General features: G+C 43.7%; 1 protein-coding gene across 2 annotated transcripts in view; it reads right to left on the bottom strand.

Annotated features, from left to right (window-relative positions):
- TMPRSS3 (transmembrane serine protease 3) overlaps window positions 1-22392 on the bottom strand; it is a 191226-nt gene that overhangs the window by 62198 nt on the left and 106636 nt on the right. For both annotated transcript variants that reach the window (XM_073670843.1, XM_073670844.1), the window contains 2 exons: window positions 14853-15024; window positions 3461-3633 (listed from right to left, as the gene is read on the bottom strand). In XM_073670843.1, the coding sequence (XP_073526944.1) occupies window positions 3461-3633; window positions 14853-15024 (345 nt within the window). The remainder of the gene's footprint in view (window positions 1-3460; window positions 3634-14852; window positions 15025-22392) is intronic.

The raw sequence follows: 22392 nt of genomic DNA, 5'->3' as shown, positions 1-22392 counted from the left end.
AAATATAAAGTATGTGAGAGGCTGTAATTATACGTACTGGCCACTAGGTGGCGATGTGTGACAGAATGAGAACAAGTCCTCCTAGGATTACCGCCATCTGTCTCTGCCGTGTTAAGATTTACAATTTAATTATATTATTAGCCATTATCAGTATATATATAAATATATATGATCTGTATATATTATGGTCATTGGGTACACATGAGAATGTGACGCTATTATACTCAGTACCCTTTAGGCCGAAACTAAGGACAAACCTACATACTGCGATCAGTCACACAATCTAGGATATAATTGTATTATTATTATTATTATTTTTTTTATTATTATTATTTAATTTATTATTAATAATAATAGTATTTGTTATCATTCATTTTAGTATTGTTATTCATATTTTGATTATTTTGACTTCTATATAATTAATATTTTTATTATTACTACTATTAATTTTATTGATATTTGTATTATTTATATAATAACAGTATTAATAATACTAACAATTGTAATACTATTTTTTTAATAATATTTTTTTTATTACTACTGTATTATTTGTATTACTATTATTATCATTTCTGTTATTATTATTCTTATTACTGCTATTATTAGTATTGATATGTGTATTATTAGTATTTTTATTATTACTATAATAATTTTTATTACTATTATTATGATTAAAATATGTTTTATATTAATACTATTATTATTATCAATAATGTTTTTATGATTTTATTGCTATTGTTATTCTTAGTATTATTATTTGCATTACTATTATTATTACTACTATTATACATTTTGATATTTGTATTATTACTATTAGTATTACTATTATTTTTTATTATTGCTATTAATACTAATAATCATTTTAATATTCTTGCTATTATTATCAATAATACTATTTTATTATTTTTAATATTAATATTGTCATCATTATTTGTATTAATAATAATAATAATAATAATAATAAATATTTGCAGTATTTTACCTCCTATTGTGTTTTTGTAGAAAACTCAACATGATATTCTATTTATAGTGATCAGCCATAATCTACAGAACACACTGGCACCAGGTGTTCAATTTTCCTACAGCACTCCCACAGGAGAAATGAAGCATTACACAGTTTTATGTTTTGGTTTCTTTAATTGCTTTTTTTAAAATCAAGGGTCTGTTTGTGTAATGCATGGATATGTCCAGTCCTCCAGAACAAGAAAAATGTAGACAATGTCTTTTCTGCTGATAGGTGCACTTTAACCCTTAAGGACCAGGCAATTTTTTAGTTTTTGCACTTTCACTTTTTTATTTCCTTTTTCTAAGACCCATATATATACAGTACAAACCAAAAGTTTGGACACACCTTCTCATTTAAAGATTTTTTTCTGTATTTTCATGACTTTGAAAATTGTACATTCACACTGAAGGCATCAAAACTATAAATTAACACATGTGGAATTATATACTTAACAAAAAGTGTGAAACAACTGAAAATATGTCTTATATTCTAGGTTCTTCAAAGTAGCCACCTTTTGCTTTGATGACTGCTTTGCACACTCTTGGCATTCTCTTGATGAGCTTCAAGAGGTAGTCACCGGAAATGGTTTTCACTTCACAGGTGTGCCCTGTCAGGTTTAATAAGTGGGATTTCTTGCCTTATAAATGGGGTTGGGACCATCAGTTGTGTTGTGCAGAAGTCTGGTGGATACACAGCTGATAGACCTACTGAATAGACTGTTAGAATTTGTATTATGGCAAGAAAAAAGCAGCTAAGTAAAGAAAAACGAGTGGCCATCAATCCTTTAAGAAATGAAGGTCAGTCAGTCCGAAAAATTGGGCAAACTTTGAAAGTGTCCCCAAGTGCAGTTGCAAAAACCATCAAGCGCTACAAAGAAACTGGCTCACATGAGGACCTCCCCAGGAAAAGAAGACCAAGAGTCACCTCTGCTTCTGAGGATAAGTTTATCTGAGTCACCAGCCTCAGAAATCGCAGGTTAACAGCAGCTCAGATTAGAGACCAGGTCAATGCCACACAGAGTTCTAGCAGCAGACACATCTCTACAACAACTGTTAAGAGGAGACTTTGTGCAGCAGGCCTTCATGGTAAAATAGCTGCTAGGAAACCACTGCTAAGGACAGGCAACAAGCAGAAGAGACTTGTTTGGGCTAAAGAACACAAGGAATGGACATTAGACCAGTGGAAATCTGTGCTTTGGTCTGATGAGTCCAAATTTGAGATCTTTGGTTCCAACCACCGTGTCTTTGTGCGACGCAGAAAAGGTGAACGGATGGACTCTACATGCCTGGTTCCCACCGTGAAGCATGGAGGAGGAGGTGTGATGGTGTGGGGCGGCTTTGCTGGTGACACTGTTGGGGATTTATTCAAAATTGAAGGCATACTGAACCAGCATGGCTACCACAGCATCTTGCAGCGGCACGCTATTCCATCCGGTTTGCGTTTAGTTGGACCATCATTTATTTTTTAACAGGACAATGACCCCAAACACACCTCCAGGCTGTGTAAGGGCTATTTGACCAAGAAGGAGAGTGATGGGGTGCTACGCCAGATGACCTGGCCTCCACAGTCACCAGACCTGAACCCAATCGAGATGGTTTGGGGTGAGCTGGACCGCAGAGTGAAGGCAAAAGGGCCAACAAGTGCTAAGCATCTCTGGGAACTCCTTCAAGGTTGTTGGAAGACCATTTCCGGTGACTACCTCTTGAAGCTCATCAAGAGAATGCCAAGAGTGTGCAAAGCAGTCATCAAAGCAAAAGGTGGCTACTTTGAAGAACCTAGAATATAAGACATATTTTCTGTTGTTTCAGACTTTTTTGTTAAGTATATAATTCCACGTGTGTTAATTCATAGTTTTGATGCCTTCAGTGTGAATGTACAATTTTCATAGTCATGAAAATACAGAAAAATCTTTAAATGAGAAGGCGTGTCCAAACTTTTGGTCTGTACTGTATATATATATTATATTTACATATTATATATATATATATATATATATATATATATATATATATATTATTTTATTGGTTAAAAAAATTGAATTTTGGGGACAGTACACAAGGTTTAAAGGGGTTAACTGCATTGCCCCTAAAGCAGGGGGAACTGACTATGTGAGCCGCACTGCCTCCAACCATTCCATCCCACAGTATTAATAAAGAATCTCATAGCTTCCGCTTCCACCATTGGTAAAAAATATTGTAACATTATGCAAATTAGCTCTCCATCAGAAGGAAGAAAACTGTCTCTTTACTGCCACCTATTGGTAGCTGCCCTGTAAGTCAATGTCTGACCCGTTAAAAAACTTGGAAACATGGCTAAGGATCTCAGGCACTGGAGAGACAGTTGTCCTCCTTTTACAGGAGAGCTAATTTGCATACTTTCCCCCAGGGAGCACTGCCTATAAGGCTCCCTAGATCAACTAGATCTCCGCAAAGGATCACCAGGTACCCCACTTACCACTGAAAGTGAAGGGTGCAGCCAGTTTAAGGAGGGCGATATCATTGGACATGGAGCTTGATTTGTATTTGCTGTGGTAAATGATCTTTTCCACCAGAACTGAATTAGTTGGAAGATCCAGAGGTTGGTTCACCAGCCCGACCTGCACGCTCCATGACTCTGGAAAATATAAGCTGCAAATCAAGGGAAAGAAGGCTCAATAAAGCAATATTTTAATAATAATTAGGTTAATAGCTTTTTTTTTAGAATATTCTGTATATACATGTAGCACAGCCCAATTTGTGATTAAAAATATTATTGATATAGTATTACGAATAGAAAAATAAATTATTTATATATACAATGCTTCTATGTTTGTCCGAGAAAATTAAAAAATCTAAAAAAGAAAACCTCAGTATGGCTGATAGGCAACTGGCTGCAGATGTCAGTCTGGTTGTTAGGCAACTGGCTGCAGATGTCAGTCTGGTTGTTAGGCAAGTGGCTGCAGATGTCAGTCTGGTTGTTAGGCAAGTGGGTGCAGCAGTCAGTCTGGTTGTTAAATAACTGGCTGCAGATGTCAGTCTGGCTCTTAGGCAAGTGGCTGCAGCAGTCAGTCTGGCTGTTAGGCAAGTGGCTGCAGCAGTCACTATTGCTGTTAGGCAACTGGCTGCAGCAGTCAATCTGGCTGTTGGGCAAGTGGCTGCAGATGTCAGTCTGGTTGTTAAGTTACTGGCCACAGATGTCACTCTGGCTGTTAGGCAAGTGGCTGCAGATGTCAGTATCGCTGTTAGGCCACTGGCTGCAGCAATCAGTTTGGCTGTTGGGCAGCAATCAGTCTGGTTGTTAAGTAAGTGGCTGCAGATGTCAGTCTGGCTGTTAGGCAAGTGGCTGCAGCAGTCAGTCGGGCTGTTAGGCAATAGGCTGCAGCAGTAAGTATTGCTGTTAGGCAACTGGCTGCAGCAGTCAGTCTGGCTGTTGGGCAACTGGCTGCAGCAGTCAGTCTGGCTGTTGGGCATCTTGCTGCCACAGTCAGTTTGGCTGTTGGGCAGCTGGCTGCAGCAGTCAGTCTGGCTGTTAGGCAAGTGGCTGCAGCAGTCAGTCTGGTTGTTGGGCAACAGGCTGCAGCAGTCAGTCTGGTTGTTGGGCAACAGGCTGCAGCAGTCAGTCTGGCTGTTGGGCAACTGGCTGCAGCAGTAAGTCTGGTTGTTGGACAACATGCTGCAGCAGTCAGTCTGGCTTTTGGGCATCTGGCTTCCGCAGTCAGTTTGGCTGTTGGGCAACTGGCTAGAGCAGTCAGTCTGCTTGTTAAGTAACTGGCTGCAGATGTCAGTCTGGTTGTTAGGCAAGTGGCTGCAGCAGTCAGTCTGACTGTTAGGCAATAGGCTGCAGCAGTCAGTATTTCTGTTAGGCAACTGGCTGCAGCAGTCAATCTGGCTGTTGGGCAGCTGGCTGCAAGTCAGTCTGGCTGTTGGGCAACTGGCTGCAGCACTTATTCTGGCTGTTGGGCAACTGACTGCAGCAATCAGTATTGCTGCTAGGCAATTGGCTGCAGCAGTCAGTTTGGTTGATGGGCAACAGCCTGAAGCAGTCAGTCTGGCTGTTGGGCAACAGGCTGCAGCAGTAATTCTAGCTGTTGGGCAACATGCTGCAGCAGTCAGTCTGGCTGTTGGGCATCTGGCTGCAGCAGTCAGTTTTGCTGTTGGGTACCTGGCTGCAGCAGTCAGTCTGGCTGTTGGGCAACTTGCTGCAGAAGTCAGTCTGGCTGTTAGGTAACTGGCTGCAGCAGTCAGTCTGGTTGTTAAGTAACTGGCTGCAGATGTCCATCTGGCTGTTAGGCAAGTGGCTGCAGATGTCAGTATCACTGTTAGGCAACTGGCTGCAGCAGTCAGTCTGTCTGTTGGGCAACTGGCTGCAGCAATCAGTCTGGCTGTTGGGTAACTGGCTGCAGCAGTCAGTATTGCTGTTAGGCAATTGGCTGCAGCAGTCAGTCTGGTTGATGGGCAACATGCTGCAGCAGTCAGTCTGGCTGTTTGGCAACTGGCTGCCTTAGTCAGTTTGGCTGTTGGGCACCTGGCTGCAGCTGTCAGTCTGGCTGTTGGGCAACTTGCTGCAGAAGTCAGTCTGGCTGTTAGGTAACTGGCTGCAGCTGTCAGTCTGGTTGTTAAGTAACTGGCTGCAGATGTCCATCTGGCTGTTAGGCAAGTGGCTGCGGATGTCAGTATCACTCTTAGGCAACTGGCTGCAGCAGTCAGTCTGTTTGTTGGGCAACTGGCTGCAGCAATCAGTCTGGCTGTTGGGCAACTTGCTGCAGCAGTCAGTCTGGTTGTTAAGTAACTGGCTGCAGATGTCAGTCTGGTTGTTAGGCAATAGGCTGCAGCAGTCAGTATTTCTGTTAGGCAACTGGTTGCAACAGTGAATCTGGCTGTTGGGCAACTGGCTGCTGCAGTCAGTCTGGCTGTTGGGCATCTGGCTGCCGCAATCAGTTTGGCTGTTGGGCAGCAGTCAATCTGGCTGTCAGGCAAGTGGCGGCAGCAGTCAGTCTGGCTGTTGGGCAACTGGCTGCAGGAGTCAGTCTAACTGTTGGGCAACTGGCTGAACCAGTCAATCTGGTTGTTGGGCAACTGGCTGCAGCAGTTAGTCTGGCTGTTGGGCAACTGGCTGCAGCAGTAGCCCTCCTCCACTGATCTTTCAATTTGAACATGTGGTTTATAATGATTTTTACAATATTCCATACACATATGTAGCAGTGCCGAATTTGTAATGAAAAAAATCAATATAGTGTATAAATATTATATATTAATATAAAAATTAATAGTTTATATGTGTACCAGAAAATTATAAAAATAACTTAGTCTGGCTGTTACGTAACTTGCTGCAGTAGTAGCCCTCCTCCACTCCAATTTTAAAATGTGGTTTATAATGATTTTTATAATATTCCCTACACAGATGTAGCAGTGCAGAATTTGTAAATAAAAAAAAAATCAGAATATAGTGCTAAGAGATATGCATACAAAATTATTTATTTTTCTATGTTCTATACGCAACCCTTATGGGCAGCATGGTAGCTCAGTGGTTAGCACTGTAGCTTTGCAGTTCTGGGGCCTTTGTTTCAAATGCAACCAAGGACAACAACTGGAAGGAGTTTGCATGGATTTTCTCCAGTTTACTCCCTCACTCCAGAGACATACTGACAAGGAATTTAGATTGTGATTGTGAGCCCCATTGGGGACAGTGATGATGTCTCTAAAGTGCTGCAGAATATGATGGCGGTATATACATATAGTAAAATAATGTTAAAAGATAAAACTCAGGCTGGCTGTTAGGCAACTGGCTGCAGCAGTAGCCCTTCTCCACAGATCTATCCATTTTAGAGTGTGGTTTATACAGTGCCAAACTTATACTTACAATATACACTGCTCAAAAAAATAAAGTGAACACTCAAATAACACATCCTAGATCTGAATGAATGAAATATTCTCATTGAATACTTTGTTCTGTACAAAGCTGAATGTGCTGACAACAAAATCACACAAAAATCATCAATGGAAATCAAATTTATTAACCAGTGGAGGCCTGGATTTGGAGTCACCCCCAAAATTAAAGTGGAAACACACGCTACAGGCTGATCCAACTTTGATGTAATGTCCTTAAAACAAGTCACAATGAGGCTCAGTATTGTGTGTGGCCTCCACGTGCCTGTATGACCTCCCTACAACGCCTGGGCATGCTCCTGATGAGGCTCAGTATTGTGTGTGGCCTCCCCGTGCCTGTATGACCTCCCTACAACGCCTGGGCATGCTCCTGATGAGGTTGCGGATGGTCTCCTGTGGGATCTCCCACCAGACCTGGACTAAAGCATCCGCCAACTCCTGGACAGTCTGTGGTGCAACGTGACGTTAGTGGATGGAGCGAGACATGATGTCCCAGATGTGCTCAATCGGATTCAGGTCTGGGGAACGGGCGGGCCAGTCCATAGCTTCAATGCCTTCATCTTGCAGGAACTGCTGACACACTCCAGCCACATGAGGTTTGGCATTGTCCTGCATTAGGAGGAACCCAGGGCCAACCGCACCAGCATATGGTCTCACAAGGGGTCTGAGGATCTCATCTCGGTACCTAATGGCAGTCAGGCTACCTCTGGCGAGCACACCCCACACCATTACTGACCCACAGCCAAACCGGTCATGCTGAAGGATGTTGCAGGCAGCAGATCGCTCTCCATGGCGTCTCCAGACTCTGTCACGTCTGTCACATGTGCTCCGTGTGAACCTGCTTTCATCTGTGAAGAGCACAGTGCGCCAGTGGCGACTTTGCCAATCCTGGTCTTCTGTGGCAAATGCAAAGTGTCCTGCACGGTGTTGGGCTGTAAGCACAACCCCCATCTGTGGATGATGGGCCCTCATACCACCCTCATGGAGTCGGTTTCTAACCGTTTGTGCAGACACATGCACATATGCACATTTGTGGCCTGCTGGAGATCATTTTGCAGGGCTCTGGCAGTGCTCCTCCTGTTCCTCCTTGCACAAAGGCAGAGGTAGCGGTCCTGCTGCTGGGTTGTTGTCCTCCTACGGCCCCCTCCACGTCTCCTGGTGTACTGGCCTGTCTCCTGGTAGCGCCTCCAGCCTGTGGACACTACGCTGAAAGACACAGCAAACCTTCTTGCCACAGCTCGCATTGATGTGCCATCCTGGATGAGCTGCACTACCTGAGCAACTTCTGTGGGTTGTAGAATCCATCTCATGCTAACACGAGTTCGAAAGCACAACCAACATTCAAAAGTGACCAAAACATCAGCCAGAAAGCATTGGTACTGAGATGTGGTCTGTGGTCCCCACCTGCAGAACCACTCCTTTATTGAGGGTGTCTTGATAATTGCCAATAATTTCCATCTATTGTCTATTCCATTTGCACAACAGCATGTGAAATTGATTGTCAATCAGTGTTGCTTCCTAAGTGGACAGTTGGATTTCACAGAAGTTTGATTTACTTGGAGTTATATTCTGTTGTTTAAGTGTTCCCTTTATTTTTTTGAGCAGTGTATTATTGCTGTAGTACTGTGAATAGAAAAAGGCAGGATTTATATATGCAATTACTAATTATTCTATAAGTGTCCCAGAAAATTAACCAACTCACTTTTTACAAAACTTGTCTGGCTGTAAGGCAACTGGCTGCAGCAGTAGCCCTATGTCACAGATAACAGCCAGGGGAATCATGCAGATCACACCACTGCCACCAATTTGTCATGGATAACAACCAGGGAGAGTCACGCAGATCCCACCGCAGCCATCATTTTGTCAGGGGATGCAACTCAGCTGCCTCCAATAGTCAGGGCAATTACGCAATTTACTGATGAGTAATGGACGAGGCCGCAGCTGCTTCAACAACTAGGCCAGTTATTGGAGAACTCACAGTGAGAGTATGGAATATATACAGTACAGACCAAAAATTTGGACACACCTCATTTAAAGATTTTTCTGTATTTTCATGACTTTGAAAATTGTACATTCACACTGAAGGCATCAAAACTATGAATTAACACATGTGGAATTATATACTTAACAAAAAAAGTGTGAAACAGCTGAAAATATGTCTTATATTCTAGGTTCTTCAAAGTAGCCACCTTTTGCTTTGATGACTGCTTTGCACACTCTTGGCATTCTCTTGATGAGCTTCAAGAGGTAGTCACTGGAAATGGTCTTGCAACAATCTTGAAGGAGTTCGCAGAGATGCTCAGCACTTGTTGGCCCTTTTGCCTTCACTCTGCGGTCCAGCTCACCCCAAACCTTCTCGATTGGGTTCAGGTCTGGTGACTGTGGAGGCCAGGTCATCTAGTGTAGCACCGCATCACTCTCCTTCTTTCTCAAATAGCCCTTACACAGCCTGGAGGTGTGTTTGGGGTCATTGTCCTGTTGAAAAATAAATGATGGTTCAACTAAACGCAAACCGGATGGAATAGCATGCCGCTGCAAGATGCTGTGGTAGCCATGCTGGTTCAGTATGCCTTCAACTTTGAATAAATCCCCAACAGTGTCACCAGCAAAGCCCCCCCACACCATCACACCTCCTCCTCCATGCTTCACGGTGGGAACCAGGCATGTAGAGTCCATCCGTTCACCTTTTCAACATCGCACAAAGACACGGTGGTTGGAACCAAAGATCTCAAATTTGGACTCATTAGACCAAAGCACAGATTTCCACTGGTCTAATGTCCATTCCTTGTGTTCTTTAGCCCAAACAAGTCTCTTCTGCTTGTTGCCTGTCCTTAGCAGTGGTTTCCTAGCAGCTATTTTACCATGAAAGCCTGCTGTACAAAGTCTCCTCTTAACAGTTGTTGAAGAGATGTGTCTGCTGCTAGAACTCTGTGTGGCATTGACCTGGTCTCTAATCAGAGCTGCTGTTAACCTGCGATTTCTGAGGCTGGTGACTCGGATAAACTTATCCTCAGAAGCAGAGGTGACTCTTGGTCTTCCTTTCCTGTGGCAGTCCTCATGTGAGCCAGTTTCTTTGTAGCGCTTGATGGTTTTTGCAACTGCACTTGGGGACACTTTCAAAGTTTGCCCAATTTTTCGCACTGACTGACCTTCATTTCTTAAAGTAATGATGGACACTCGTTTTTCTTTACTTAACTGCTTTTTTCTTGCCATAATACAAATTCTAACAGTCGATTCAGTAGGACTATCAGCTGTGTATCCACCAGACTTCTGCACAACACAACTGATGGTCCCAACCCCATTTATAAGGCAAGAAATCCCACTTATTAAACCTGACAGGGCACACCTGTGAAGTGAAAACCATTTCCGGTGACTACCTCTTGAAGCTCATCAAGAGAATGCCAAGAGTGTGCAAAGCAGTCATCAAAGCAAAAGGTGGCTACTTTGAAGAACCTAGAATATAAGACATATTTTCAGCTGTTTCACACTTTTTTTGTTAAGTATATAATTCCACATGTGTTAATTCATAGTTTTGATGCCTTCAGTGTGAATGTACAATTTTCAAAGTCATGAAAATACAGAAAAATCTTTAAATGAGAAGGTGTGTCCAAACTTTTGGTCTGTACTATATATACCCTGGTACGGTCACTGCCAACTCTACAATAACAAAAGCAACTACTAGCTGCCACCACCAGTCATATATGCAGGTAGATTGGACACCCATTACAGGTAGCGTATGGCTTCAAAGATGCGATTTACAGAGCAAAAGGTACAGAGCTATTACATTTTATATATTTAATCTGGAAAGGTAGGCAGTGTTCATAAAAAATATACAAAATGGGAACAATACAATACGATATATACAATCACATGCGATAAAAGGGATAACAAAGAAAATTACTAAACCTGATGTCACGGAAATGGCTCAGAGCTTAGCAGAGGGAGGGACTCCTTAGGAAAAAGGACTGAACCACAGCAAGCTGTGTCTCCCAGGATTGACAAATGGGCAAATCTAAATTCTGCTTTTTATTAGCTCAACGTTACACCCACATACCTCCCATTGATGAGCTCATGTGGGGGCTGGGTGGGGGATATGCTAGGTCCTTTAGAATTTTATTAGATCCCCTGGAGGTCCCTGGAGGTAGATATTGTCATCATATTTCTTATTGTGATTTTACCTATCTATTGAGATGAAACATGGCATAGATAGCACCATCCACTGGACCAATATTAAAATATTAAGTTGGAGAGGTTTTGCTGGCTTTACATTGATGTGAGTGAATGCGTTATGTTCGTCCCTTCACTACGCCACCAAAAATATATCTCCCATGAATATCGGATCAATGCAAACCCCAATATTCATCACTGACCACTGGCTCCAAAATGGTCTGGGAGCCGTGCTTTGATCAGAGGAAGTTTATGCCTGAGAAGTCTATTTCCCCACCTGTGCATAAACGAATCTCAGTCTTGGTGTCTTTTTCCCAGAGCCAATCCCTTGTCATTACCTAGACAGTGCAGGAGGTCCCTACTTGAATGGAGGTTGAAGTGTAAGTTATTTCTCATTTCCCCAGTTATACTTAGTTTCTCTCTTCCCCAGCTATAATTAATCCCATACGTTCAATGTGAGGGTGATCTGTCCCCTCTCTGGAGGTGTTTTATGGATTTTAATTGTTTCTCTATGACACCCTACTTTATTGATCTATCAATTTTGCAAAGCGGTTTATAACTTTGTTTGTATTATATTTTCCCTACACAGATATAACAGCACTGAGTTCTGGTCATTACAAAATATTATTGATACAGTACTGAGAGATAGAAAAATAAATGATTTATATATGCATCTCTCCAATATTTGACACAAAAAATTTAACCCCCTCGCTTTCTTGAGAACTTCAGTTTGGCTGTCAGGAAACCAGCTGCAGCATACTTGTGAAGAGAAAAAGAAAACTGGAGCAACCATAAACCACCAAAGTTAATAATAAAATATGAAAAATGTATTTAAACAATTTCATTAAAAACAGTCAACAACAAAGTATTAATATGTCATAAATAAAGAGGAAACACAGGCATAGAGCCACTGAATCAATCCTGAAAGGTATATCCAGATAGTATCTGAAATACACTGAGCCTGTATACCCAATCACCCTGTAGTGTGCAAGGCCAAGTGGCAAGGCAGAGGGTCAGTGTGTAGACTATATATATTTACCTATAGTGGAGAGACCAGATGAAATCCTGTCAGCACTACCCCGACGCACGTTTCACGGTCAGCTTTCTCTAGGGGAGGTGTCCAGCTGCGGCAGTAGCCCTCCAATGATCTGTTTGCAATTGGAAACCAGAAATCCTAAACTCTCCAGCAAGGCTATACCTCACCTCGCAGACATTAATGGAATGAATCGGGGATTTGTATGAGACAGGATCTTGCAGCTGGCAACTGTCAGGATCCTGCTGGTGGTTTTAGTTCTGCAATGGTTGCAGACCAGCCACAATCAGAATGATTTGTCTACTATAGGGGTATTATTGCCCATATAATCGACTCTACTAAACCAATGCAATTGTAGATGTTATGCATTTCTGTGTGTCCTCCATCACGGTGGATCTAGTGATCGCCAGTAAACTCGCAGCACATTAAAACATCGGTGACATCAATATTATTCTTGCCCTTTATAGAACAAGGGGCTTTCAATGAGCGGTGGCTGAAAGTGTAAGATACCGAGAGACATAAGAGTCCTCGGTGCAGTCGTCTCGGTCGTCCCAGATAAGCCTCCGATGACATTTCAATTAAAGCAAAGGATTCTTATTATAGTTTTCTAGCTATAATCTGTATATCCAGAGCATTGGGAGAGGAGAGGCTGGTGACGGGGGCAAGATTAGGTTCTACACATTCTCCTTCTCTTCACATGACTGTTCCAGTAAATACTTGCTTCAAAATTAAAATAATTCTAGAGCACATTTTCTTAGAATTTTGTGTTCTACTGCACCTCTGTTACTCTTCCTGTAAACCCATAGGATGTAACACCAGGGGGCGTCATAACAAGTATGTAACACCAGGGGGAGGTATAACAAGTATGTAACACCAGGGGGCGTCATAACAAGTATGTAACACCAGGGGGCACCATGACAAGTATGTAACACCAGGGGGAGATATAACAAGTATGTAACACCAGGGGGGGACATAACAAGTATGTAACACCAGGGGGAGATATAACAAGTATGTAACACCAGGGGGAGATATAACAAGTATGTAACACCAGGGGGCGTCATAACAAGTATGTAACACCAGGGGGAGGTATAACAAGTATATAACACCAGGGGGCGTCATAACAAGTATGTAACACCAGGGGGAGGTATAACAAGTATGTAACACCAGGGGGCGTCATAACAAGTATGTAACACCAGGGGGGGACATAACAAGTATGTAACACCAGGGGGAGATATAACAAGTATGTAACACCAGGGGGAGGTATAACAAGTATGTAACACCAGGGGGCGTCATAACAAGTATGTAACACCAGGGGGCACCATGACAAGTATGTAACACCAGGGGGAGATATAACAAGTATGTAACACCAGGGGGCGTCAGAACAAGTATTTAACACCAGGGGATGCCATAACCAGTATGTAACACTAGAGGGCGTCATAACAAGTATGTAACATCAGGGGATGCCATAACCAGTATGTAACACTAAAGGGCATGATAACAAGTATACAACACCAGGGGGAGACATAACAAGTATGTAACACCAGGGGGAGATATAACAAGTATGTAACACCAGGGGCGTCATAACAAGTATGTAACACCAGGGGGAGTCATAACAAGTATGTAACACCAGGGGGAGATATAACAAGTATGTAACACCAGGGGGCGTCATAACAAGTATGTAACACCAGGGGGAGTCATAACAAGTATGTAACACCAGGGGGAGATATAACAAGTATGTAACACCAGGGGGCGTCATAACAACTATATAACACCAGGGGGCGTCATAACAACTATATAACACCAGGGGGAGCCATACCAAGTATGTGACACCAGGGGGAGATATAACAAGTATGTAACACCAGGGGGCGCCATAACAAGTATGTAACACCAGGGGGAGCCATAACAAGTATGTAACACCAGGGGGAGATATAACAAGTATGTAACACCAGGGGGTGCCATAACAAGTATGTAACACCAGGGGGCGTCATAACAAATGTGTAAATATTAAAGATAACTCATGGCATTCCTGGAATAGGTGCACAAGTAGGTTCCAAAACCAGTAGCGTATAATGTAAAGACTTGGCACTCAGATGAAGTTTAAATGTATTAAATGTATTATTCTTTAATGGCAGTGAGTAAACCATTGAAAACATATTACGTGTAATAAGATTGTGGTGCTAGAAAAAAAAGAATTGTTTATCTACAGTATTTTACAATTGTATTGTTATGTGACTGTAGGATTATTTCTTCACTATGTGTGATTAGCACCATAATCTTATTACACTTAATATGTTTTTGCATTGTTTGATTGGTTTTATTTCTTCTAGTATTGATATTGTTATTTGGATCTCTTTAGAGTACACTGATGAAGGCCCGAAACGTCTGTTGTTTTACTCACTGCCATTAAAGAATAATACATTTAAACTTCATCTGAGCGCTAAGTCTTTACATTATAACAAATATGTAACACCAGGGGGCGCCATAACAAGCATGTAACACCAAGGGGGGGGGGGCGGGGGGCGTAACATGCTTGTAACACCAGGGGGCGCCATAACAAGCATGTAACACCAAGGGGGGGGGGGGGGCGTAACATGCTTGTAACACCAGGGGGCGCCATAACAAGCATGTAACACCAAGGGGGGGGGTGGCGTAACATGCATGTAACACCAGGGGGCGCCATAACAAGTATGTAATAACAGGGGGCGCCATCTGTTGTAAGTAGACTTCCCCAGTAACACACAGGTTCGGTGACTTTGGTGACAAGATTTGTTGCGGCACTTACTCGTAGACGCAGTGCGCAGCTGTAACTATCCACCGGTTACTGATGAGGGAGCCGCCACACAGGTGAATGCCCTGGAAGGTCAGGCTGGCTTGCCAGGGCCACTGTCCATCGGCAGAAATGTTTCCTCCTACGATGCGGGTGGATGAGGAATAACTGGGCCGATTTCCACACACTGCAAGTAAATAGAGGGATCAGAGACATGATGAGACGGGAATGCAGAGCATAGAAGGAACAGGGGAGGCAGAGGCGATCCTCCGGCCCGAAGCTTCGACAGATCAGCGGCGATCAATAATATAACAAGCTGATTTGCGATCACTGAAAGGTCCTTTTACATGAGCTGATCAGCATTATTATTATTATTATTTATTATAGCGCCATTTATTTCATGGCGCTTTACATGTGCAAAGGGGTATACATAATGAAAACAATTACAATAATCTTGAACAAAACGTGATGGCGACTGGTACAGGAGGAGCGAGGACCCCGCCAGCGAGGGCTCACAGTCTACAAGATTCAGGGATAATCGTCCAGTCTTAGAGATGAGCGAATCGGTTCAAGCCTTTAAAATTCTACTAACAAATTCAGATTCTCCTGAATTAGATTTTTTTTTGTGCAAAGTTTGCTCAATGTCGGCTGACCAAATATTTTTCTGATTTGTAGAAAACCAAGAAAAAGTAAATAAATAAATAAAACTCACCTCGCCGCTCATTTGTGCCGCCGCCACAGGCCCTGGCTGATCCTCCTCACAACTCCCTCAACCACTTCAATGCTGCTCCAATGTCCTCTTCTTCAGGCTTCCCTCCTGGCTGAGTCGGCCTCTGATGTCATTACATAAAGATGAGTTTTTCTGAAGGCCTAGTCAGCGACTCGGGGACACAGGTTGTGACCTCAGAGTCCTACTTGGCGCCAGAAAAAAGAGTCGTGGTGTATGGTGGAGCAGTAATGAAGAGGAGCTACACAGCAGTCTGCACTGGGAGGATATGGTGACTGGACTGGTGAGCAGCAAGGTAAGATTTTTTTTTCACCCTATCGTTATTATGTTCTGGGGTCCGGTCAGACCCCCCAGCATGATAAGGCCGCTTTTATCAAAATTTCCCTGCCAAATTTAAGCAAACTTTCGAACTTCAGCAGATTCATTCATCTCCATTCAGTCCCCATGTAATTTGGTCATTATCGGCCCATGTAATAGGTGCTCAAGCAACAGAGGAGAAACTGCATCTGGGCGAAGTTAAATCTTGTATTTCACAATAGTAAGTAATGTGTTAAATAACTCTAAAGACTAGTGTTGAGCGAGCACTAAAATGCTCGGGTGCTCGATGCTCGGGTCGAGCACATTGAAATACTCGGGTGCTCGACCCGAGCAACGAGCCCAATGTAAGTCTATGGGAAACTCGAGCATTTTTCAGGCGGCTCCCCCCGGCGATCTGCAGAAGGTCAAAAATTGCCCGAATCGATGGGAACAGTGCTCAAATGACATGAGAACAGCATGGGGAAGACCCCTGGAAGCATTTCTGACCCCCAGGTCACTGCTGTTAACAACGTGGTCAGAGGTATTAAGCCACTTTTATGGACTCACAATAAAACATACAAAAACGAAACCAAAATGGATTTTCCTGGGTAATATGTTAACCCCTTTACCCCCAAGGGTGGTTTGCACGTTAATGACCGGGCCAATTTTTACAATTCTGACCACTGTCACTTTATGAGGCAATTACTCTGGAACGCTTCAACGGATCCCCCTGATTCTGAGAATGTTTTTTCGGGACATATTGTACTTCATGATTGTGGTAAAAGTTCTTCGATATCACTTGCGTTTATTTGTGAAAAAATCGGAAATTTGGCAAAAATTTTGAAAATTTTGCAATTTTCAAAATTTGAATTTTTATGCCCTTAAATCAGAGAGATATGTCACACAAAATAGTTAATAAATAACATTTCCCACATGTCTACTTTACATCAGCACAATTTGGAACCAAAATTTCTTTTTATTAGGGAGCTATAAGGGTTAAAAGTTGACCAGCGATTTCTCATTTTTGCAACAAAATTTACAAAACCATTTGTTTAGGGACCACATCTTATTTGAAGTGACTTTGAGGGGCCTGTATGACTGAAAATACCCAAAAGTGGCACCATTCCAAAAACTGCACCCCTCAAGGTGCTCAAAACCACATTCAAGAAGTTTATTAACCCTTCAGATGCTTCACAGGAATTTTTGGAATGTGGAAGAAAAAAATGAACATTTAACTTTTTTCACAAAAATGTTACTTTAGACCCAAATTTTTTTATTTTCGCAGGGGTAACAGGAAAAAATTAACCACAAATTTTTTTGTGCAATTTCCCCTGAGCACGCAGATACCCCATATGTGAGGAAAAACAACTGTTTGGGCGCACGGCAGGGCTCAGAAGGGAACGAGCGTCATTTGACTTTTTGAATGTAAAATTTGCTTGAATAATTAGCGGACACCATGTCGCGTTTGGAGAGCCCCTGATGTGCCTAAACAGTGGAAACCCCCCACAAGTGACACTCTTTTGGAAACTAGACCCCCCAGGGAACTTATCTAGATATGTGGTGAGCATCTTGAACCCCCAGGTGCTTCACAGAAGTTTATAACATTGAGCCGTAAAAATAACATTTTCACATTTTTCCAACAAAAATGTTTTTCAGTCCCCAATTTTGCATTTTCATAAGGGTAACAGGAGAAATTGCACCATGCAATTTGTTGTGCAATTTCTCCGGAGTAAGCAGATACCCCATATGTGGGGGAAAACCACTGTTTGGGCGTACGGCAGGGTTCGGAAGGGAAGGAGCGCGCGCCATTTGCTTGAATAATTAGCGGACGCCATGTTGCGTTTGGGGAGTCCCTGATGTGCTTAAATAGTGGAAACCACCCCCCACTCCCTCCTGTGACTCCATTTTGGAAACTACACCCCTCCAGGATTTTATCAAACGGTATAGTGAACATTTTGAACCCAGAGGTAAGTCACAGAATTTGATAACATTAGGTCATCATATTGAATAAGTTATCATTAGTTTTGAGTGCAAGTGCTCGCTATTTGAGTTAGCATCGGGTACTTGAGTATGCACCAAGTATCGCTCAAGTGACATGCTCGAGTCCCCGCCCCGCATGTTTCACTGTTATTAGACACCCAAAAAAAAACATGCGGGAATCACTCGTGCATGGCAGGCAATCCCTGCAAGGTTTTTTTGTCCACGAAGCATATGGGGCGGAGACTCGAGCACCCGCGATACTCAATGCATACCCGAGCACCCGATGCAAACTCAAGTTGACGTTTTTATTGGAACCATTTTCGGGCACGTGACATTTTTTGATCGCTTTCTATTCTGATTTTTATAATGCAGAATAAACAAAAACTAACAATTCAGGAATTGTTGTTTTTTTTATTTTTTTTATTCCGTTCTGCGTGTGGTAAAATTGATAAGGCAGCTTTATTCTTCGGGTCAGCACTTGCGCTCAACATTAGTCGTCATATCGTCGTCATTTTTTTTTTCTTTACTTCTGAAATCCCAACCCCAACCCTAACCTTAGCCCAACCCTAACCCTAGCCCAACTCTTGCTCAACTCTAACCTTAGCCTAACCCTAGCCTAACCCTAGCACAACCCTAACCCTAGCCCAACCCTAACCGTAGCCCAACCCTAACCCTAGCCCAACCCTAACCCTAGCACAACCCTAGCCCAACCCTAACCCTAGCCCAACCCTAGCACAACCCTAACCCTAGCCCAACCCTAATCCTAGCCCAACCCTAACCCTAGCCCAACCCTAACCCTAGCACAACCCTAACCCTAGAACAGCCCTAACCCTAGCACAACCCTAACCCTAGCACAACCCTAACCCAAACCCTAGCACAACCCTAACCCTAAAGTTTATTTTTTACGCCGTTCCTCGTGCGGTATAAGTGATTAGACGTCTTTTTTCTTCGGGTCGGTGCGATTACAGCGATGCCAGATTCATGTCGGGTTTTTATGATTGAAAGCTGTCACACACTAAAAGACGCATTTTTTTTGCAAAGACTAGGTTTTGCATCGCCATATTTTGAGAGCTATAATTTTTCTATATTTCGGCCGACAGAGTCATGTGACGGCTTGTTTTTTGCGGGATGAGTTGATGTTTTTATTGGTACCATTTTCGGGCACGTGACATTTTTTGATCGCTTTCTATTCTGATTTTTAGAAGGCAGAATAAACAAAAACCTACAATTCAGGAATTGTTTTTTTTTTATTTTTTTTTTATGCCATTCTGCGTGTGGTAAAATTGATAAGGTAGCTTTATTCTTTGGGTCAGTACGTTTACAGCGGTACCGCATTTATATATTTTTTTATATTTGGGCGCTTTTACACAATAAAAACTATTTTACAGAAAAAAGAATTGTTTTTGCATTGCTTTATTCTGAGAGCTATAACTTTTTTATTTTTCGGTTGTTGGAGCTGTATGGCAGCTTGTTTTTTGAGGGACAAGATGATGGTGTCAGTGGTACCATTTTTATTTACATTCGTCTTTTTGATCGCGTTTTATTCCATTTTTTGTTTGGCGGTATGATGATAAAACATCGTTTTATGTTTAGTTGTTTTTTTTTTTTTTTTACCATGTTCACTAAAGGGGTTAACTAATGGAACAGTTTTATAGGTCAGGTCGTTCCGGACATGGCGTTACCAAATATGTGTACTTTTATTGGTTTATTTATTTTTTTTCATAAGATTATTTATTTATGAGTACAATATATATATATTTTTTTCTTTTTTTTTTTATATTTTTACAACTTTTTTTTCATTTTTTTTTCACTTTCTGACATTTTTATTACTTTTACACTTTGTCCCACTATGGGACTTTCACTTTTTGCAGCCTGATCGGCTGTATAGCACAGGAATGCAGAACCATCCCTGTGCCATGCAGCCTGTCAGCGCTGCACAGGGAGAAGTTACTTTGGTTGCGCACTGCGCATGACCTAAGCAACTTCCTGCCTCCTGGTGACCCGGATGTTGTCATGTTGACGTCAGGTCACCATGGCAACATCGGGGACCGGAATCAGACGCCGCGGGACGCCGGCAGAGTAGGTAAGTATAGCGCTTACCTCCTCTTGCCACCGGAATGCTGCGATCGATTTCGATCGCAGCATTTTGGGGGTTAATGTCCCGGGAGCGGTGTGGGACCGCTCCCTGCACATAGCACCAGGTGTCAGCTGTAACAATCAACTGACACCCGGCGGCGATCTGGCATGCAGACAGGCGGGTGCTGACAGGCACGGCTGGAATGCAGACAGGCAGATACTGGCAGGTATGACCGCAGGCTGGATAGGGACCAGTACAGACTGGGATACAGGAACAGAGCCGCAAGTGCGGTGGACTAGCAGAGCAAAACCGCAGGAGCGATGAACAAGCAGAGCGGAGCAAAACTGCAGGTGCGGTGAACAAGCAGAGCCGAGTAAAACAGCAGGTGTGGTGAGCACGCAGAGTGGAGCAAAACCGCAGGTGCGGTGAACAAGCAGAGCCAAGCAAACCGGCAGGTGCGGTGAACGAGCAGAGCGGAGCAAAACCGCAGGTGCGGTAAACAAGCGGAGCAGAGCGGAACCGCCAGAGCGGTGAACAAGCAGAGCAGAACAGAACTGCAGGTGCAGTAAACAAGCGGAACAGAGCGGAACCGCTGGAGCGGTGAACAAACAGAGCAGAACAGAACCGCAGGTGCGGTAAACAAGCGGAGCAGAGCGGAACCGCCGGAGCGGTGAACAAGCAGAGCAGAACAGAGCAGAAGGTGAAGGCAGACAGGACAGGGCTCTGTTCACATGGAACAGACTGGAAAATACAGGAAGATGGTTAGAACACAGGAGGTAGATACGGAGGCAGGGAAAGGGGACAAGCAGAACCAGATACACACAAGGTACTTACAATGAAGTAGCGAGTGGACACAAAACTCACAAACAGAAGTACAGAGACAACGAGTTGGAGTTAGGTGCAGGCTCAGACACTGCAGGAAAAGGGAAGGTACGGACATAGAGAGAAACAAGTAACGGGCTAGGACACTGTTCAGACAGGAACTGAACCGGGAACAAGATACAGGAACGAGCCTGGGAACTCAGCCCCCAGGGTGGCGGAAACAGACTAGATGTCAGAGATACAGGTAGCGGCCCTGGGTACTCGGCCCCCAGGGTGGCGGAAACAGACTAGAAGTCACAGGTACAGGAAAAGGCCCTGGGTACTCAGCCCCCAGGGTAGCAGACAGACTAGAGTCAGGACAGGACCTGGCACCTCAGCTGCAAAAGACAAACTGAGTGAAAGTGATGCTCAGGCACCTCCTACTGGGTGGAGGGGGTTTAAGTATCAGTGACTCACAGCAATAGGCTGGGGACGCATTAGGACTGTGCACAAAGTATCTATAAGAAACAAGCAGAAAGCCGCGCCGACGCCCTAAGCAATCGGACAAGAGACATGGACAGAGCAGGTACTGAAGCAAAGAGTGCAGCATGGACTGACAGGTAAGATTGCGGTCTTGCATGGTGGGAGGTGGTGCACCATGCAAGCACAGATGTTACAGTACCCCCCCCCTTACGTCCCCTCTTCCTCCAGCCAGCAAGGATTTTCTGCAAAGAATTTGGAGGCCGATCCTTCTCCTCAAGAAGATTTCCTCTTCTGTCCACTAGAGGGAACAAAGCTGGTTTCATCATCTTGGTAACTAGGATGCTTCCTTCCATCGGGCCATCCTCAGCAACAGATGAAGCGGGTAAAGTACCAGGAACAGGACACAGGAAAGTCTCTCACCACTTATTAATATTGGGTAGCACCCCAAAGGATTCACGGGACAACTGGAGATCCTCCACCGGGTTGGAGGGGTGCTGAGACTCGGGGGAAACCACCGCCTTGACGTGCACTTTGCCAAGCTTACTGGATGAAGTGGGCGAAGTACCAGGTACAGGGTGTAGAAAAGTCTCTCTCCATTTGTTATCAGGTAGCACCCCGGGGAATTCAGGAGACAACTGGAAGTCCTCCGCCTGGTTGGAGGGGTGCAGAGACTCGGGGGTAACCACCGCCTTGACGTATACTTTGCCAAGCTTACTGAATGAAGTAGGCGAAGTACCAGGTACAGGGTGCAGAAAATCTCTCTCCAATTGATATCAGCTAGCACCCCGGAGGATTCAGGAGGCAACTGGAGGTCCTCCGCCTGGTTGGAGGGGTGCAGAGTCTTGGAGGTAGCCACCGCCTTGATGGACTTATTGCCAGATTTGTTAGCGATGGAGGATCCTTGATTAGGGACCAACTTCAGTCTGGTTTCTGATATGACATGTCTGCGAGGCGGGGCGGTGCCTAAAGCCAGATCATTGGTACAATCATCGAGACTGTGTGGGAACAATGCCTCCGCTTCCCTTCCTTCAGAGACTTCAGCGCACAGCGAGTCAGCGACTAGTAGATCTGGTGAAGAAGAAGAAGAAGAAACTGCTGACTGTCCTGAAGATATGGGGACTGGACACCTCTTGCACCTCATCAGTCCCCCAGGAAACACCATACAGGATCTCCAGACCTGAGCGGGCACT

Source organism: Phyllobates terribilis, unplaced genomic scaffold (genome assembly GCF_046119375.1).
Source record: "Phyllobates terribilis strain yellow unplaced genomic scaffold, ASM4611937v1 Scaffold_2__4_contigs__length_985480577, whole genome shotgun sequence".
Taxonomy (NCBI): Eukaryota; Metazoa; Chordata; class Amphibia; order Anura; family Dendrobatidae; genus Phyllobates; species Phyllobates terribilis.
Note: the sequence above shows the minus strand (reverse complement) of the source record. Positions and strands in the feature narration are given on the sequence as shown.